Source organism: Oncorhynchus nerka, linkage group LG15, assembly GCF_034236695.1.
Source record: "Oncorhynchus nerka isolate Pitt River linkage group LG15, Oner_Uvic_2.0, whole genome shotgun sequence".
Taxonomy (NCBI): Eukaryota; Metazoa; Chordata; class Actinopteri; order Salmoniformes; family Salmonidae; genus Oncorhynchus; species Oncorhynchus nerka.
Window position 1 is genome coordinate 52,587,286 of NC_088410.1, and position 17,413 is coordinate 52,604,698.

Consider the following 17,413-nt stretch of genomic DNA (forward strand, 5'->3'; position numbering starts at 1 on the left):
AGAGAGAGAGCGGGAGGGGGCGAGAGAGAGAGAGCGGGAGGGGAGGGGGCGAGAGAGAGAGAGAGCGGGAGGGGGCGAGAGAGAGAGAGAGCGGGAGGGGGCGAGAGAGAGCGGGAGGGGGAGAGAGAGAGAGAGAGCGGGAGGGGCGAGAGAGAGAGAGCGGGAGGGGGCGAGAGAGAGAGAGGAGAGAGAGAGCGGAGGGGGCGAGAGAGAGAGAGAGCGAGAGAGAGAGAGCGGAGGGGCGAGAGAGAGAGAGCGGAGGGGGCGAGAGAGAGAGAGCGGGCGAGAGAGAGAGAGCGGGCGAGAGAGAGAGCGGGAGGGGGCGAGAGAGAGAGAGCGGGCGAGCGGGAGGGGGCGAGAGAGCGGGAGGGGAGAGACAGAGAGTGGGGGTGGGCGAGAGCGAGGGGGCGAGTGTGAGGCGGGCGAGAGGGAATGTGTCTCAGCTGGCTGAAGATTTTCAACGCTCCAAGAGTGAAACATTTGAGTTATTTGTAGCGGCTAGTACTACGTACACCATTATTCATAATTTGTGTTGCATGTAAAAATAAAGGCCCCCTGAGGATAATGACTGTGTGCTGTTCTCTGGGATAGATACGTGGAACGGCTGGGGGAACCCAAGGACAGGTTTGCGAACCACTGATATAGGGGATAGGGTGCCTTTGTGACGCAGCCTGTGTGTCCTATTTCACCTTCCTGAAGAAGAGGGCCAAGGAGCCGGTGCGTCGGGGCCGGCTCTGTTGGGGGTCTGGCTGGGCCTGGGGTGCCGGGATGGGCCGGCTGGGGGAGGCTGTCAAGAGGACCTGGGCTGTAATGGGACTGCCGGGCTCCCCTCTGGTCTGTACCTGGATGAGCGTGATGCCTCCCAGATCATTCTTTATACCTGGGGATCACATAGGCACATTGTACTCAGAACAGGGGGGCGATTGGCTTGTTGAGGCGTTGCACAATTTCATATCAATAAATTTACCAAAAGTGTGTTACGCATAGAGTTGTAAAGGGAGGGTAAATTACAGGAAACTGATTTCAGCAGTAAACTACCAGAATTTAGTGGCCTTTTTGTGTACTTATCACAGGGGTCTGTAATGCTCTCTGTCCCTCTGTGTGGACTAAATATAAACCATCAACTTAGTGAACACCATTGGTGATTAATATGAGGGTGTCAGCATTAAATAGATTTGATATTTTACACACTTATTTTACCATGTCAATATGTCTGTTGTCAATGTTTTGGTGACAAATTGGTTGCAGTTGTGAAAAAAGTCAATAGTTGCAGTTACCTGAAAATAATACCATTGTTGAGTAGATGCTTTTCTTCTCCATTAATTAGGCAATTTTCTCTTGACCTATATGTATTTCACTATTTATATTTTTTGACAATTTACTTTTGTTTCACTACATTCCTAAAGAAAATAAATGTACTTTTTACCCCATACATTTTCCCTAACACCCAAAAGTACTCGTTACACTCTGAATGCTTACACCATCATACACCATTGAAATGTAAAATTGAATTTATTTTTTACTTCTAATTACAACGACAAAGATGACTGCCGGTCCACCCACTGCTAACTTAAAATTGTCATGTCTATTATATTATCTATATTTCAATAGGTTTCCTATGGAGGATTGACAGTATAATAAAGCCCCCCAAAAAAGATATTCCCACTCAACTCAACATTCTCTTTGTGGTACCATTTAAAAGTACATTTACAAGCCAAAACCTGACAACCAGCCTGTATTCAAGAGCATGTTGTGGCTCAACCGATGGCTAGCACAACACAAAAACTTTAGATCAGGGATGTGCGCCACACAAAAATCTGAACTCATCCTGAGGGGCCGCAGTGGCTCACGGGTCTGCTTACCTGAAATAAAACGGGATTTGTCACATGCACAGAATACAGAGAAATGCTACAAGCCCTTAACCAAAGAAAAAACAAATAATTAAAGAGCAGCAGTAAAATAACAATAGTGAGGCTATATATAGGGGGGTACCAGTACAGAGTCAATGTGCCGGTTAGTTGAGGTAATATGTACATGTAGGTAGAATTATTAAAGTGACTATGCATAGATAATAAACAGAAAAGCAGCAGCAAATGAATAATGCAAATGGGTAGCCATTTGATTACATGTTCAGGAGTGTTATGGCTTGGGGGTAGAAGCTGTTTAAAAGCCTCTTAGACCTAGACTTTACGATCCGGAACCGCTTTCTGTGCAGTAGCAGAGAGAACAGTCTATGACTAGGGTGGCTGTAGTCATAGACGGTTCCTACATCCATACCAACAGTCTGATCTGGCCCTAGCCTTTTGGGGGCCCTAAGTGAAATTGCGAGCAAAACATTTCAGAAGCCACCCTCTTGACAACGTTTGATCCGGGGGACTACAAAAAGCAACACTAGCTGCCAATCCCTACCTTAGATGTAAAATATGGTCTAAACTACAATAGTAATTGAGGATAATAGTATGTTTTTTTATAAAAAAATAATTTCCCCCCCAGAAGTGATAAAATAGTTTGACAACCCTGTTTGTAAGCTTTTAAATTATGTTGATCTTTTCCAGTGATTAAGACATGGATATCTCATGGTATGCAAAATGGGTCAACTCTAAGCACCTTTATCTGTTAAATGTTTTGGCATTCAGGTCCAAAAAGTAACTTTCTGAGCACTTCTACAATGGGTAAATATGTATGGAAGGTTCCGTTCAAATCAAAAGGGGTGCTATCAAAAAGTGATTGAATTCAAATGGATTGATCCATATAAATCATTAATTTAACTGACCAAAAATGTGTATAAATACCACAGCGTGTGATGAGTGTTATCGCAGGTGTACCTTGCAGTGGGATGCTGAGCTGCTGGCCGTTGGCTGTGGTCATATTGAGTATGGTGGGAGTGTCGATCTTCAGCGTCCCGCCGGGTGTGAACATAAGCCTCTTGGCAAGGGACGGAGACTGCTGGGCCTGGCTGCTGCTGTCGTCCCCAAACAGACGCCGCTTGGCACTGCCCGCCGCCGGGGAGCTGTAACGGTCGTGGACGGATAAGGGCGATGGAGGAATGTCTGGGAAAAGGAAGAGGTGCAGTTTTGTTAGACTTAAAAGAGCATTCATTTTCCTGGGGAACTTAGCATAAGCCTGAGTAGAAAATTACGTGGCTTTATTTCATCGTAACACAGACTGGCACAGAATTCAATAGAGCTTTCATGTTATTGTACATCCATATTGTTATAGGACAATATGGATGTACAGTCTACTGTTATCAAAAGGGACATTAAAGTCACACCACTCCATGTGAACCCGAAGATTATGATACAACCTCCCTCTAGTGGCTGAATGACACACGGACATAAAATACTGACATACACCAAAAGGAGAAAAATAAGAAATGCTGACATATTGGCTCTTTCTCAATTCAGATTTTCTCAATTCCTCACATCCCTTCTACCTGCCTCTTTCTGAAGCAGATTTGAGAAGGTCCTTGTAACTTCTCCTCCAATGCGGTTGAGGTGGGAAGGAGATACAATGCGAGGAATCGTGGAAAGACTAATTGAGATAGAGGCTCTAACACCTCAAGGTGGCCTACCTTTGCGTGCGCTGCTCAGGCCCGTCCTAAACTCACGGATGCGAGGGTGGATGATGGGGGAGAGGGCCACCAGAGGGAGGTGGGAGGGACCAGCACTGCTGTTCCCCGTGTCAAAACTACTGGGGAAGTTCACCTGGATATGATAGGGGGAGGAAGATCAGTTAGGAATAGTTAAGAGTAGATATATTTGTAAATGGTTAACTGACACCTGGCCTTATGAGAATTCCATTTGGTCCATGTTACCTAGGATCATGTACTTCTACTATTATATGGCTTGCATTATTGTAATTTGTAGGGTTTAAGTGGCAAATCAAAATGCACTAGGCACAGTTAACCACATAAATTATTTGTCAGTTAAAGACAGAGCCAGGATCTAGCTCACCACATTCCAAAAGTTCAATTCATGCATCTTATATTATAACTTATTCACCACGATAACACAACAGTAAAAAAAAAAAAAGTTTTCTGATGTACAGTAGATCCCCCATGGGCTGTGCATTGTAGTTGTAGTGTTTCTTGGGTGCTCACCTCCTCCACGGTGGGGACCTTGTTGTGAGCCTGCTCCAGGGCCTCCCACAGCACAGAGTCTGCTGTCCAGGCCCGGCACTCCAGCACCTGCTCTTCGATAGAGTTCAGGTGCTTCACCATGTCCCGGGACAGACCCTCTTCCGAGCGGATGAACACCTCAATCACCTGCATGTGCACATTTTCAGCGTAGGTTGACATCAGATAGTGTGTGTGTGTGTACCAGTAGACATTTTTATTTCACCTTTATTTCACCAGGTAGGCCGGTTGAGAACAAGTTCTCATTTATAACTGCGACCTGGCCAAGATAAAGCAAAGCGACAAAAAAAACAGTTACATACAAACGTACAGTCAATAACACAATAGAAAAATCTATGTACAGTGTGTGCAAATGTAGAAGATTAGGGAGGTAAGGCAATAAATAGGCCATAGAGGCGAAATAATTAGAATTTTGTATTAACACTGGAGTGATAGATGTGCAGATGATGATGTGCAAGTAGAGATACTGGGGTGCAAAAAAGCAAGAAGATAAATAACAATATGGGGATGAGGTAGTTATTGTTAAGTTCATGTTTTAAGTATCCCAATATTTATGTTATTATGGGGCTATCACTCAGTCAAGAGTGCGCATGAAGTCTGGTGGTTGATGGACCTAGCCTTGAGAATAATGGCGACCTTTGAGGGTGTTCATACGGTATAGTAAAATGTGTTAAACTGGAACCTTGTCGTTGTGTCATTTCGAGTTAACAGTTGAGTGTGCTATTTACAGATGGGCTGTGTACAGGTACAGTGATCGGTAAGTTGCTCTGACAGCTGATGCTTAAAGTTAGAGAGGGAGATTTGTGTCCAGCTTTGTGATTTTAGCAATTTGTTCCAGTCATTGGCAGCAGAGAACTGGAAGGAAAGGCGGGGACGACCAGGGAAATATACCTGCTGGACGTGCTCAATGGGAATGAGATCCGGGCTCTTCGCTGGCCATGGCAGAACACTGACATTCCTGTCTTGCAGAAAATCACACACAGAACGAGCAATATGGCTGGTGGCATTGTCATGCTGGAGGGTCATGTCAGATAAGCCTGCAGGAAGGGTACCACATGAGGATGTCTTCCCTGTAACGCACAGTGATGAGATTTCCTGCAATGACAACAAGCTCAGTCCGATGATGCTGTGACACACTGCCCCAGACCATGACGGACCCACCTCCAAATCGATCCCGCTCCAGAGTACAGGCCTCGGTGTAACGATCATTCCTTCGACGATGAACGCGAATCCGACCATCACCCCTGATGAGACAAAAGCGCGACTCGTCAGTGAGTCTTTTTTCCAGTCCTGTCTGGTCCAGCGACGGTGGGTTTGTGCTCATAGGCGACGTTCTTGCCGGTGATGTCTGGTGGGGACCTGTGGACAGTCTGAGCACTGATGGAGGGATTGTGCGTTCCTGGTCTAACTCGGGCAGTTGTTGTTGCCATCCTGTACCTGCTCCGCAGGTGTGATGTTCGGATCTACCGATCCTGTGCAGGTGTTGTTACACGTGGTTTGCCACTGCGAGGACGATCAGCTGTCCATCTTGTCTCCCTGTAGCTCTGTCTTCGGTGTCTCACAGTACCTACACTGCAATTTCTTGCCCTGGCCACATCTGCAGTTCTCATGCAGCATGCCTAAGGCACGTTCACGCAGATGAGCAGGGACTTTTGTTAAAGTGACTATGGATAGATAATAACAGAGTAGCGGCAGAATAGAAAGGGGGGGTTGATTAGAATCTACTGTGATTGAGTGTTTGCGTGCGAGTGCAGCTAGGCGGCGGGCAACTTACCTTGAAGAAGTAGAACGGTCGTAGTTTGAAGATGCTGATGATCCAGGGGAAGGTGCGCTGGGAGCTGTAGGCAAACAGCACCACCTCCAGACAGCAGGCCATCAGAGAGCAGTGGAAGATGTCCTGCTCCAGCAGCACCTAGAATTTTCAGTCATTGGCACACTGAATGTCCAACAGTCTGATGCAATGCACCATCACACATTAGCTTTGCTATTCTTCATATCTGTAAGCGTTAGTTACCATATAGATGTGTGCCATAGCACGAAACAGAAGAAAGCGGTCTGAAACAGAGAGGCACTATCTGAACTCGTCCAATAAACACTTTTTCAGTTGTCATTTCATATACTGTGTACCCTAATGAACACGACCCAGGTGTAACTTACAGCCATGTCTTTGCCGTGTAGCCTCCTTGTCTCTTGGGCCATGACGTTCTCAAGGATCTTGTAATAGAGGATTTCAGCCAGCTTCATCCTGTTCTCAGCAAAATCTGAACAAAGGGGCCAAGAAATGGCATTAAGAAGAGCATGCAAGCTTTCATTGACCCATTATCGTAATTCAATAGTGGTCTTGTGTCTGCTTTTTGCCTGATCAAACATAGAAGTAATATGCATGGAAAGCGGAACATGCACAGTAGATGGAGACACCTTGTAATTTTGAGGCATGTTTGACAGAACACTTAAGGTAAATAGCAAAAGAGTGTTTGAGCAGTTGCGTACTAAGTCCACTTTGTGTACCAATGTTTACTTTTTGACATTTGTGATGTACCCCGTCTCCAAGCATATTTAACCCCTATTTCTGCATGCTCAATGTATTCCATCTGCATGTGTGTCTGGTATCTCACCCATGTGTGATCCAGGCAGCTCCTCTGAGTCCTTTGTGTAATGTTGCTTGAACGTCTCGCCCAGGGTTTTCACTCTGCTCAGAATGGCTACGATGGGGTCCCGCGAACATGACCTACAGGTGGAAAAAGTCACAGGGCCAAAACAGTTGAACACCACATACCTTCCAATTCAAGTCACAGTGGCCTCTGTTTCTCCTCTCCATGGGACTTGATTTATCAACCAAATCACAGTTGGGGGCAATTACATTTCAATGGGAAAATTTAAATTTTCGTTTACTTCCTGAATTGTAATTGACCCAAAACCAGATTAACATGCCTAGTTTACACAAAACTATTTAACATGTAGCGACGGTTTCCCCGACCCTTGTTATAAACCCAGTCCTGGACTAAAACACACTTTCAAATGGAGATTCTCCATAGATTCTCCATTTTCAATCCAGGAAGAGGCTTCATCTCAGATCTGGGTCCATGAAAATGTCCCTATAAACTAATGGACATTTGAGGCAGTGGATGTGAGCTTACTTGAATATCTGCATCAGGGCCTCGCTGGGGGCGCTACGCAGGCCCGAGACCATGCTCTGGAGTCGGCTGACGCTTTGCGTGGCCGAGGACACAGGGGTCACCAGTAGCTCCTTCTCCTTCAGGTAACGCCTGCCTGTCAGAGGAGTGGAGGGGGCCAGGGTGCGCTTCTGCACACACACACACACGACAGAACAAGGTTTTATTTCCTATCAAAGTCATAGGAGTCACGTGATCTCTGTTTAAGCCCCTTAAAACTTGTTTGGGATAGGGGGCGGTATTTTGAGGTCCGGATGAAAAGCGTGCCCAAAGGAAACTGCCTGCTACTCAGGCCCAGAAGCTGGGATATGCATATAAATTGTAAGATTTGGATAGAAATCACTCTAGAATTTCTAAAACTGTTAGAATAATGTCTGAGTATAACAGAAGCAAAAACCAGAGGACAACCCATTAAAAAGAAATACCACTGATTTCATTTGGCTGGCACTTTTATAATAGGGCGAAATCGTCTCCGATTGCAGTTCCTAGGGCTTCCACTAGATGTCAAGTCTTTAGAAAGAGTTTCAGGCTGGTTTTTAGAAAAATTAGGTAGAAGTTGTATTTTTTTTTTTAAGTGTCTCCCATTTTGGCTGTAGTGTTTCCAAATGTTTCCAAGCGCATGGCTGAGAGAGCGTGTTCTTTTTGTTTATATCTGGTAAAGACAATAACGATTCTCCGTCTTAAATTGTATCGTTTATTTGCTTATTAGGGTACCTAAGGTTTGATTATAAACGTTGATGGACTTGTTTGGATAATTTTATTGTTAATGTTTGGGATTCATTTTGTATGCATTTTGAAGGAGGGAAACAGAGTGGAATATTGACTGAAGCGTGCCAGCTAAACTGAGTTTTTATGGATATAAAGAAGGACTATCGAACAAAAGGACCATTTGTAACGTAACTGGGACCTTTTGGAGTGCCAACAGAAGAAGATCTTCAAAGGTAACGCATATATTATATCGCTATTTCTGACGTTCGTGTCGCAACTCCCTGGTTGAAAATGATTTGTTATGCATGTGTGTGTGCTGGGCGCTGTCCTCGGATAATCACATGGTTTGCTTTCGCCATAAAGCCTTTTTGAAATCTAACACGGCGGCTGGATTAACAACAAGTTAAGCTTATTTTGATGTATTACACTTGTGATTTCATGAAAGTTTCATATTTATAGTAATTTAATTTGAATTTGGTGCTCTGCCATTTCAACGGATGTTGTTGAGGTGTCCCGCTAGTGGCACGCCTATCCCAAACAGGTTTTAAAGGATTTTGATTTGTTACTGAAAATGGGAGAGTGGACTCAATCTTTCACATTTTATTCACAACATTATTTAGCGAGATGACATTAGCAAAGATGTGGCGAACACAGACAAGACAGAGGGCATTTTTTTTTTGCAGTATGTGGGCAATTTAATTAGAAAAATCTATATTTTATGAATAATCAGGAAAAAACATCTGTTCAGTTAGTTTGCGGAGATGGTGCCATAAATGAGCCTCATCCCTGTTGATTTTCAGCTATATGTTTAGGAATTTAACTGGCTTCAGCTATCTACCTTCTCAAAGTGCTGTTGCAGGTTGCTCTCCACCTGCATGCGGGCTGACAGCTGGCAGGCCCGGGGTTCTGGTGCAGCCTTCCTGGGTGTCCCGATTTCCTCATCGGCATCCGCCCCCAGGAACACCCTCTCGTCAAAGTCCCCCACAGTCAGCACATACTCCTCATACTCCCGGTTTATCGCTTTACTGGGTGGCACACACACGTTATCAGACCATAAGCAATGTTAAACACAAGAAGCTTCAAACGTGACCGAGATTGAAAACATTCTAGGCACCTCTACAAATGACAGATTAGGATACAATAACAAACTTACTTGTTATCTATGAAATTTGGTGTGTCCAGAAGATCAGTGAGCAGCTCCTCATTCCCTTTAAGTATCTGGAGAAGACAATGAATGAGTCAACACACTGGGCCCTGGGGGCTTAACAGTTCCCTCGCAGGGATCAAACGAGACTGATGCACTTTCCCATATTTTCAAGGATCATTTGATTCTAGTCCAGACAAAAAGATGTTCCAGTTACCATCTCCCACAGGATTTACTATATTCAAAATTAATTATGCCGGCATCTGTATTTATGTGCTGTGGATGGGGGAATCCTCCCACAGAATGACTGACAGAAGAAAAGAAATGACCTTGGCTGGTGGGGGGAGGCATGTGTCTGAACATTTTATGTGTAGGGGTTTGTGGTTGGATTATGGAATGTGTACATTACTGAGCTTTTGTGTGTGGGGGGCATGGTCGTTTTAACCCACCACAGTACTCCTCCAGATAGCAGGTTGTCATTGTTTTAATGAGGGGTCTCACCTGCCGCTCAAAGAGCCTTTTAATGTAGGGCTTGAAGTAGTGCTCCTTGATGCCCTTGGCCTCCACCACCAATCCGTCGTGTAGCTCACACAGCCGATCGATGACACATGGCGGCTCGTCCGGGGTGTTGTTTTCCAACCTGAAGATGCTGGGCATGCCTGAGGACAAAGGAAGCCAAGGACAAAGAACATTTTTACATTTTGTTTATCTCCACTCTTCAGTATGTTATTGACGCATAACCACTGAGTAATCTGCCCCTTTCTCCATTTATCTCATATTCAAAAGTATAATGCTATTTTTCATAATTTAAGTCCCAATGAGTAAGTCAAATAAGTGTCATCAGCTCGCTTCATTTTATTTATTACCTTTTCTAATGTGGCTGTGTTTTGTTATTGGTTGCAAATTACTTACATAGGGCTGGGTGATAAATCAATATCAACAATTATTGAGGTAATTACTTCCCTCAATAACGATATAAAAAAGTTCAGATTAATTTTCAATATTGTCGATAAAGAATAATTAGGTACAGCAGTCCATTTTCTCTCTGACGCAGCAGGAACGTGCAGAGAAGTGACAATATGCACGTGGAGAGGTATAGGCACACTAAAAACCACTTAGCACCTTGAAAAATTAGTGATGTAGGCGAAAACAGTGGCAGTGATAGCCATGGAGTAGGAGCAGCTTCCAACTCAGAAATTATTGATAGAAAGGGTTCAACTGTTTGTTATTTGTAGGTGGTTTGGTTTTTTGAAGTCCGACAAAGAGCAGAGCAATGTTTGGTGTGACTTGTGCCGTAGACAAGTGGCTACCAAGTCTGGTAATACGACAAACCTTGTTCACCATCTGAAGCAAAATCACTCTTTGGAACATGCTGAAAGTTTGTGCCACGGTATTGATAAACGCCCCTCAAGCACCAGCCAATCTAGGGATGTTCGCCCAAAGCAGTCAACACTGACAGCGTTTATGCCCTACGAGCAAACATCGAAAAGACATCACAAATGCTATTATGCATTGCATTGCCAAGGACATGCTACCAATTAGCATAGCCGAAAAGGAAGGTTTCAAGAGGCTTATCAATTTAATTGACCCCAGGTACGTTCTCTCTGGCCGCAAACATCTCTCTCACATCGCACTGCCTAAACTCTACGCCGACTGTAGGGAAAAAGTTTAGGAACTGCTTAAAGATTTTACGCATTTTGCTACTACTACATATCTGTGGTCTAGTCACACGTCAGAGCCTTATATTAGCCTCACTATCCACTATATTGACAGAGTGGAATCTTTCGAAATGCCTTTAAACATCATACTTTCCCGATGACCACATGGGTGAAGATATAGCAGAGGTGCTCATTGACACTCTCGTCTCCTGGGAACTCAGTCAAGACAGACAGGTCTACATTACAATGGATAGTGGTGCGAACGTGGTGAAGGCCGCTCAAATCAACAACTGGACCAGACTGCAATGTTTTGGACTTCGTCTGCACTTGGCCATTGGTAAGTAACTTTGTCAATTGTGTATATTGATGATATTTGGTTCATCAACTGATTAAGTATTGATCATTTCCGGTCACAACTTGCAGACTTGTTTTCGAGTTGCTGTGCGTTTTGTTGCCAACCGATTTTACTACCTGACAACTTTACGGTTTCTACTTAACTTTTTAATTACCGTTTATATATATAATTTTTTTCCCCTCAACTTTTTCACTCCGGACGCTTTATCTGGACACGATTCGTCAGGACCTCCAACAGCCGAAGCTAAGTAGTAACATTAACATGATGCCTTCTAATTGCAGTCGCTGTACTCGCCTTACGGCGAGGATAGCTGTGCTACAAGCCCAGCTTCAGACGCAATCATTAGGCAAGGGTAATTTCAGTGTAGGAAAGGATGAAACAGCGTCTGTGCCACCAGTAAGTAAATGTAGTATAAATCCCCTGGCACAGTCCCCGCAGCCGGACAACTTTCTCACGGTTTCTGGAAGGAAATGCTGTAGGAACACTCAACCGGTGTCGCTCATTCAACCGACAGAAACTTTCAACCGGTTTTCCCCATTAAGCAGCGAGTCGGAGTCAGAGGCCGAGTCTTCTCTGGTCTCTACTCCTCTCGTTACGGGGTCCGAAGCTTCCCACCATTAGCTCTGACAAATTGAAAACTCTAGTCATTGGCGACTCCATTACCCGCAGTATTAGACTTAAAACGAATCATCCAGCGATCATACACTGTTTACCAGGGGGCAGGGCTACCGACGTTAAGGCTAATCTGAAGATGGTGCTGGCTAAAGCTAAAACTGGCGAGTGTAGAGAGTATAGAGATATTGTTATCCACGTCGGCACCAACGATGTTAGGATGAAACAGTCAGAGATCACCAAGCGCAACATAGCTTCTGCGTGTAAATCAGCTAGAAAGATGTGTCGGCATCGAGTAATTGTCTCTGGCCCCCTCCCAGTTAGGGGGAGTGATGAGCTCTACAGCAGTCTCACAACTCAATCGCTGGTTGATAACTGTTTTCTGCCCCTCCCAAAAGATAGAATTTGTAGATAATTGGCCCTCTTTCTGGGACTCACCCACAAACAGGACCAAGCCTGACCTGCTGAGGACTGACAGACTCCATCCTAGCTGGAGGGGTGCTCTCATCTTATCTACCAACATAGACAGGGCTCTAACTCCTCTAGCTCCACAATGAAATAGGGTGCAGGCCAGCAGCGGGCTGTTAGCCAGCCTGCCAGCATAGTGGAGTCTGCCACTAGCACAGTCAGTGTAGTCAGCTCAGCTATCACCATTGAGACCGTGTCTGTGCCTCGACCTAGGTTGGGCAAAACTAAACATGGCGGTGTTCGCCTTAGCAATCTCACTAGGATAAAGACCACCTCCATTCCTGTCATTATTGAAAGAGATCATGATACCCCACATCTCAAAATAGGGCAACTTAATGTTAGATCCCTTACTTCAGAGGCAATTATAGTCAATGAACTAATCACTGATCATAATCTTGATGTGATTGGCCTGACTGAAACATGGCTTAAGCCTGATGAATTTACTGTGTTAAATGAGGCCTCACCACCTGGCTACACTAGTGACCATATCCCCCGTGCATCCCGCAAAGGTGGAGGTGTTGCTAACATTTACGATAGCAAATTTCAATTTACAAAAAAAAAAAGACGTTTTCGTCTTTTGAGCTTCTAGTCATGAAATCTATGCAGCCTACTCAATCACTTTTTATAGCTACTGTTTACAGGCCTCCTGGGCCATATACAGCGTTCCCAGAGTTCCCTGAATTCCTATCGGACCTTGTAGTCATAGCAGATTTACATTTACATTTAAGTCATTTAGCAGACGCTCTTATCCAGAGCGACTTACAAATTGGTGCTTTCACCTTATGACATCCAGTGGAACAGCCACTTTACAATAGTGCATCTAGGTCTTTTAGGGGGGGGGGAGAAGGATTACTTTATCCTATCCTAGGTATTCCTTAAAGAGGTGGGGTTTCAGGTGTCTCCGGAAGGTGGTGATTGACTCCGCTGTCCTGGCGTCGTGAGGGAGTTTGTTCCACCATTGGGGGGCCAGAGCAGCGAACAGTTTTGACTGGGCTGAGCGGGAACTGTACTTCCTCAGTGGTAGGGAGGCGAGCAGGCCAGAGGTGGATGAACGCAGTGCCCTTGTTTGGGTGTAGGGCCTGATCAGAGCCTGGAGGTAGTGAGGTGCCGTTCCCCTCACAGCTCCGTAGGCAAGCACCATGGTCTTGTAGCGGATGCGAGCTTCAACTGGAAGCCAGTGGAGAGAGCGGAGGAGCGGGGTGACGTGAGAGAACTTGGGAAGGTTGAACACCAGACGGGCTGCGGCGTTCTGGATGAGTTGTAGGGGTTTAATGGCACAGGCAGGGAGCCCAGCCAACAGCGAGTTGCAGTAATCCAGACGGGAGATGACAAGTGCCTGGATTAGGACCTGCGCCGCTTCCTGTGTGAGGCAGGGTCGTACTCTGCGGATGTTGTAGAGCATGAACCTACAGGAACGGGCCACCGCCTTGATGTTATTTGAGAACGACAGGGTGTTGTCCAGGATCACGCCAAGGTTCTTAGCGCTCTGGGACGAGGACACAATGGAGTTGTCAACCGTGATGGCGAGATCATGGAACGGGCAGTCCTTCCCCGGGAGGAAGAGCAGCTCCGTCTTGCCGAGGTTCAGCTTGAGGTGATGATCCGTCATCCACACTGATATGTCTGCCAGACATGCAGAGATGCGATTCGCCACCTGGTCGTCAGAAGGGGGAAAGGAGAAGATTAATTGTGTGTCGTCTGCATAGCAATGATAGGAGAGACCATGTGAGGTTATGACAGAGCCAAGTGACTTGGTGTATAGCGAGAATAGGAGAGGGCCTAGAACAGAGCCCTGGGGGACACCAGTGGTGAGGAGACGGATTCTCGCCACGCCACCTGGTAGGAGCGACCTGTCAGGTAGGACGCAATCCAAGCGTGGGCCGCGCCGGAGATGCCCAACTCGGAGAGGGTGGAGAGGAGGATCTGATGGTTCACAGTATCGAAGGCAGCCGATAGGTCTAGAAGGATGAGAGCAGAGGAGAGAGAGTTAGCTTTAGCAGTGCGGAGCGCTCCGTGATACAGAGAAGAGCAGTCTCAGTTGAATGACTAGTCTTGAAACCTGACTGATTTGGATCAAGAAGGTCATTCTGAGAGAGATAGCGGGAGAGCTGGCCAAGGACGGCACGTTCAAGAGTTTTGGAGAGAAAAGAAAGAAGGGATACTGGTCTGTAGTTGTTGACATCGGAGGGATCGAGTGTAGGTTTTTTCAGAAGGGGTGCAACTCTCGCTCTCTTGAAGACGGGAGGGACGTAGCCAGCGGTCAGGGATGAGTTGATGAGCGAGGTGAGGTAAGGGAGAAGGTCACCGGAGATGGTCTGGAGAAGAGAGGAGGGGATAGGGTCAAGCGGGCAGGTTGTTGGGCGGCCGGCCGTCACAAGACGCGAGATGTCATCTGAGAGAGAGGGGAGAAAGAGGTCAGAGCACAGGGTAGGGCAGTGTGAGCAGAACCAGCGGTGTCGTTTGACTTAGCAAACGAGGATCGGATGTCGTCGACCTTCTTTTCAAAATGGTTGACGAAGTCATCTGCAGAGAGGGAGGAGGGGGAGGAGGATTCAAGAGGGAGGAGAAGGTGGCAAAGAGCTTCCTAGGGTTAGAGGCAGATGCTTGGAATTTAGAGTGGTAGAAAGTGGCTTTAGCAGCAGAGACAGAGGAGGAAAATGTAGAGAGGAGGGAGTGAAAGGATGCCAGGTCCGCAGGGGAGGCGAGTTTTCCTCCATTTCCGCTCGGCTGCCCGGAGCCCTGTTCTGTGAGCTCGCAATGAGTCGTCGAGCCACGGAGCGGGAGGGGAGGACCGAGCCGGCCTGGAGGATAGGGGACATAGAGAGTCAAAGGATGCAGAAAGGGAGGAGAGGAGGGTTGAGGAGGCAGAATCAGGAGATAGGTTGGAGAAGGTTTGAGCAGAGGGAAGAGATGATAGGATGGAAGAGGAGAGAGAAGCGGGGGAGAGAGAGCGAAGGTTGGGACGGCGCGATACCATCCGAGTAGGGGCAGTGTGGGAAGTGTTGGATGAGAGCGAGAGGGAAAAGGATACAAGGTAGTGGTCGGAGACTTGGAGGGGAGTTGCAATGAGGTTAGTGGAGGAACAGCATCTAGTAAAGATGAGGTCGAGCGTATTGCCTGCCTTGTGAGTAGGGGGGGAAGGTGAGAGGGTGAGGTCAAAAGAGGAGAGGAGTGGAAAGAAGGAGGCAGAGAGGAATGAGTCAAAGGTAGACGTGGGGAGGTTAAAGTCGCCCAGAACTGTGAGAGGTGAGCCGTCCTCAGGAAAGGAGCTTATCAAGGCATCAAGCTCATTGATGAACTCTCCGAGGGAACCTGGAGGGCGATAAATGATAAGGATGTTAAGCTTGAAAGGGCTGGTAACTGTGACAGCATGGAATTCAAAGGAGGCGATAGACAGATGGGTAAGGGGAGAAAGAGAGAATGACCACTTGGGAGAGATGAGGATCCCGGTGCCACCACCCCGCTGACCAGAAGCTCTCGGGGTGTGACTTTAATATTCACATGGAAAAGTCCACAGACCCACTCCAAAAGGCTTTCGGAGCCATCATCGACTCAGTGGGTTTTGTCCAACATGTCTCTGGACCCACTCACTGTCACAGTCATACGCTGGACCTAGTTTTGTCCCATGGAATAAATGTTGTGGATCTTAATGTTTTTCCTCATAATCCTGGAAAAATAATATCGGACCACTATTTTATTACGTTTGCAATTGCAACAAATAATCTGCTCAGACCCCAACCAAGGAACATCAAAAGTCGTGCTATAAATTCACAGACAACACAAAGATTCCTTGATGTCCTTCCAGATTCCCTCTGTCTACCCAAGGACGCCAGAGGACAAAAATCAGTTAACCACCTAACTGAGGAACTCAATTTAACCTTGCGCAATACTCTAGATGCAGTTGCACCCCTAAAAACTAAAAACATTTCTCATAAGAAACTAGCTCCCTGGTACACAGAAAATACCCGAGCTCTGAAGCAAGCTTCCAGAAAATTGGAACGGAAATGGCGCCACACCAAACTGCAAGTCTTCCGACTAGCTTGGAAAGACAGTACCGTGCAGTACCGAATAGCCCTTACTGCTTCTCGATCATCCTATTTTTCTAACTTAATTGAGGAAAATAAGAACAATACGAAATTCCTTTTTGATACTGTCGCAAAGCTAACTAAAAAGCAGCATTCCCCAAGAGAGGATGACTTTCACTTTAGCAGTGATAAATTCATGAACTTCTTTGAGGAAAAGATTATGATTATTAGAAAGCAAATTACGGACTCCTCTTTAAATCTGCGTATTCCATCAAAGCTCAGTTGTCCTGAGTCTGCACAACTCTCCCAGGACCTAGGATCAAGAGAGACGCTCAAGTGTTTTACTACTATATCTCTTGACACAATGATGAAAATAATCATGGCCTCTAAACCTTCAAGCTCCATACTGGACCCTATTCCAACTAAACTATTGAAAGAGCTGCTTCCTGTGCTTGGCCCTCCTATGTTGAACATAATAAACGGCTCTCTATCCACCGGATGTGTACCAAACTCACTAAAAGTGGCAGTAATAAAGCCTCTCTTGAAAAAGCCAAACCTTGACCCAGAAAATATAAAAAACTATCGGCCTATATCGAATCTTCCATTCCTCTCAAAATTTTTAGAAAAGGCTGTTGCGCAGCAACTTACTGCCTTCCTGAAGACAAACAATGTATACGAAATGCTTCAGTCTGGGTTTAGACCCCATCATAGCACTGAGACGGCACTTGTGAAGGTGGTAAATTACATTTGAATGGCATCAGACCGAGGCTCTGCATCTGTCCTCGTGCTCCTAGACCTTAGTGCTGCTTTTGATACCATCGATCACCACATTCTTTTGGAGAGATTGGAAACCCAAATTGGTCTACACGGACAAGTTCTGGCCTGGTTTAGATCAGATTGTCTCTGTGAATGGTTTGTCATCTGACAAATCAACTGTAAATTTTGGTGTTCCACTATTGTTTTCACTATATATTTTACCTCTTGGGGATGTTATTCGAAAACATAATGTTAACTTTCACTGCTATGCGGATGACACACAGCTGTACATTTCAATGAAACATGGTGAAGCCCCAAAATTGCCCTTGCTAGAAGCATGTGTTTCAGACATAAGGAAGTGGATGGCTGCAAACTTTCT

The 17,413-nt window shown here is 45.8% G+C and overlaps 1 protein-coding gene across 2 annotated transcripts in view; it reads right to left on the bottom strand.

Annotated features, from left to right (window-relative positions):
• The window catches only part of rbl1 (retinoblastoma-like 1 (p107)), a 58,520-nt gene that overhangs the window by 15,893 nt on the left and 25,214 nt on the right, over nucleotides 1-17,413 (bottom strand). For both annotated transcript variants that reach the window (XM_065001676.1, XM_065001675.1), the window contains exons 6-16: nucleotides 9,662-9,819; nucleotides 9,170-9,234; nucleotides 8,855-9,041; nucleotides 7,273-7,439; nucleotides 6,751-6,863; nucleotides 6,293-6,396; nucleotides 5,910-6,047; nucleotides 4,100-4,264; nucleotides 3,572-3,704; nucleotides 2,826-3,050; nucleotides 690-880 (exon numbers count right to left, since the gene is read on the bottom strand). In XM_065001676.1, coding sequence (XP_064857748.1) covers nucleotides 690-880; nucleotides 2,826-3,050; nucleotides 3,572-3,704; nucleotides 4,100-4,264; nucleotides 5,910-6,047; nucleotides 6,293-6,396; nucleotides 6,751-6,863; nucleotides 7,273-7,439; nucleotides 8,855-9,041; nucleotides 9,170-9,234; nucleotides 9,662-9,819 — 1,646 coding nt within the window. The remainder of the gene's footprint in view (nucleotides 1-689; nucleotides 881-2,825; nucleotides 3,051-3,571; nucleotides 3,705-4,099; nucleotides 4,265-5,909; nucleotides 6,048-6,292; nucleotides 6,397-6,750; nucleotides 6,864-7,272; nucleotides 7,440-8,854; nucleotides 9,042-9,169; nucleotides 9,235-9,661; nucleotides 9,820-17,413) is intronic.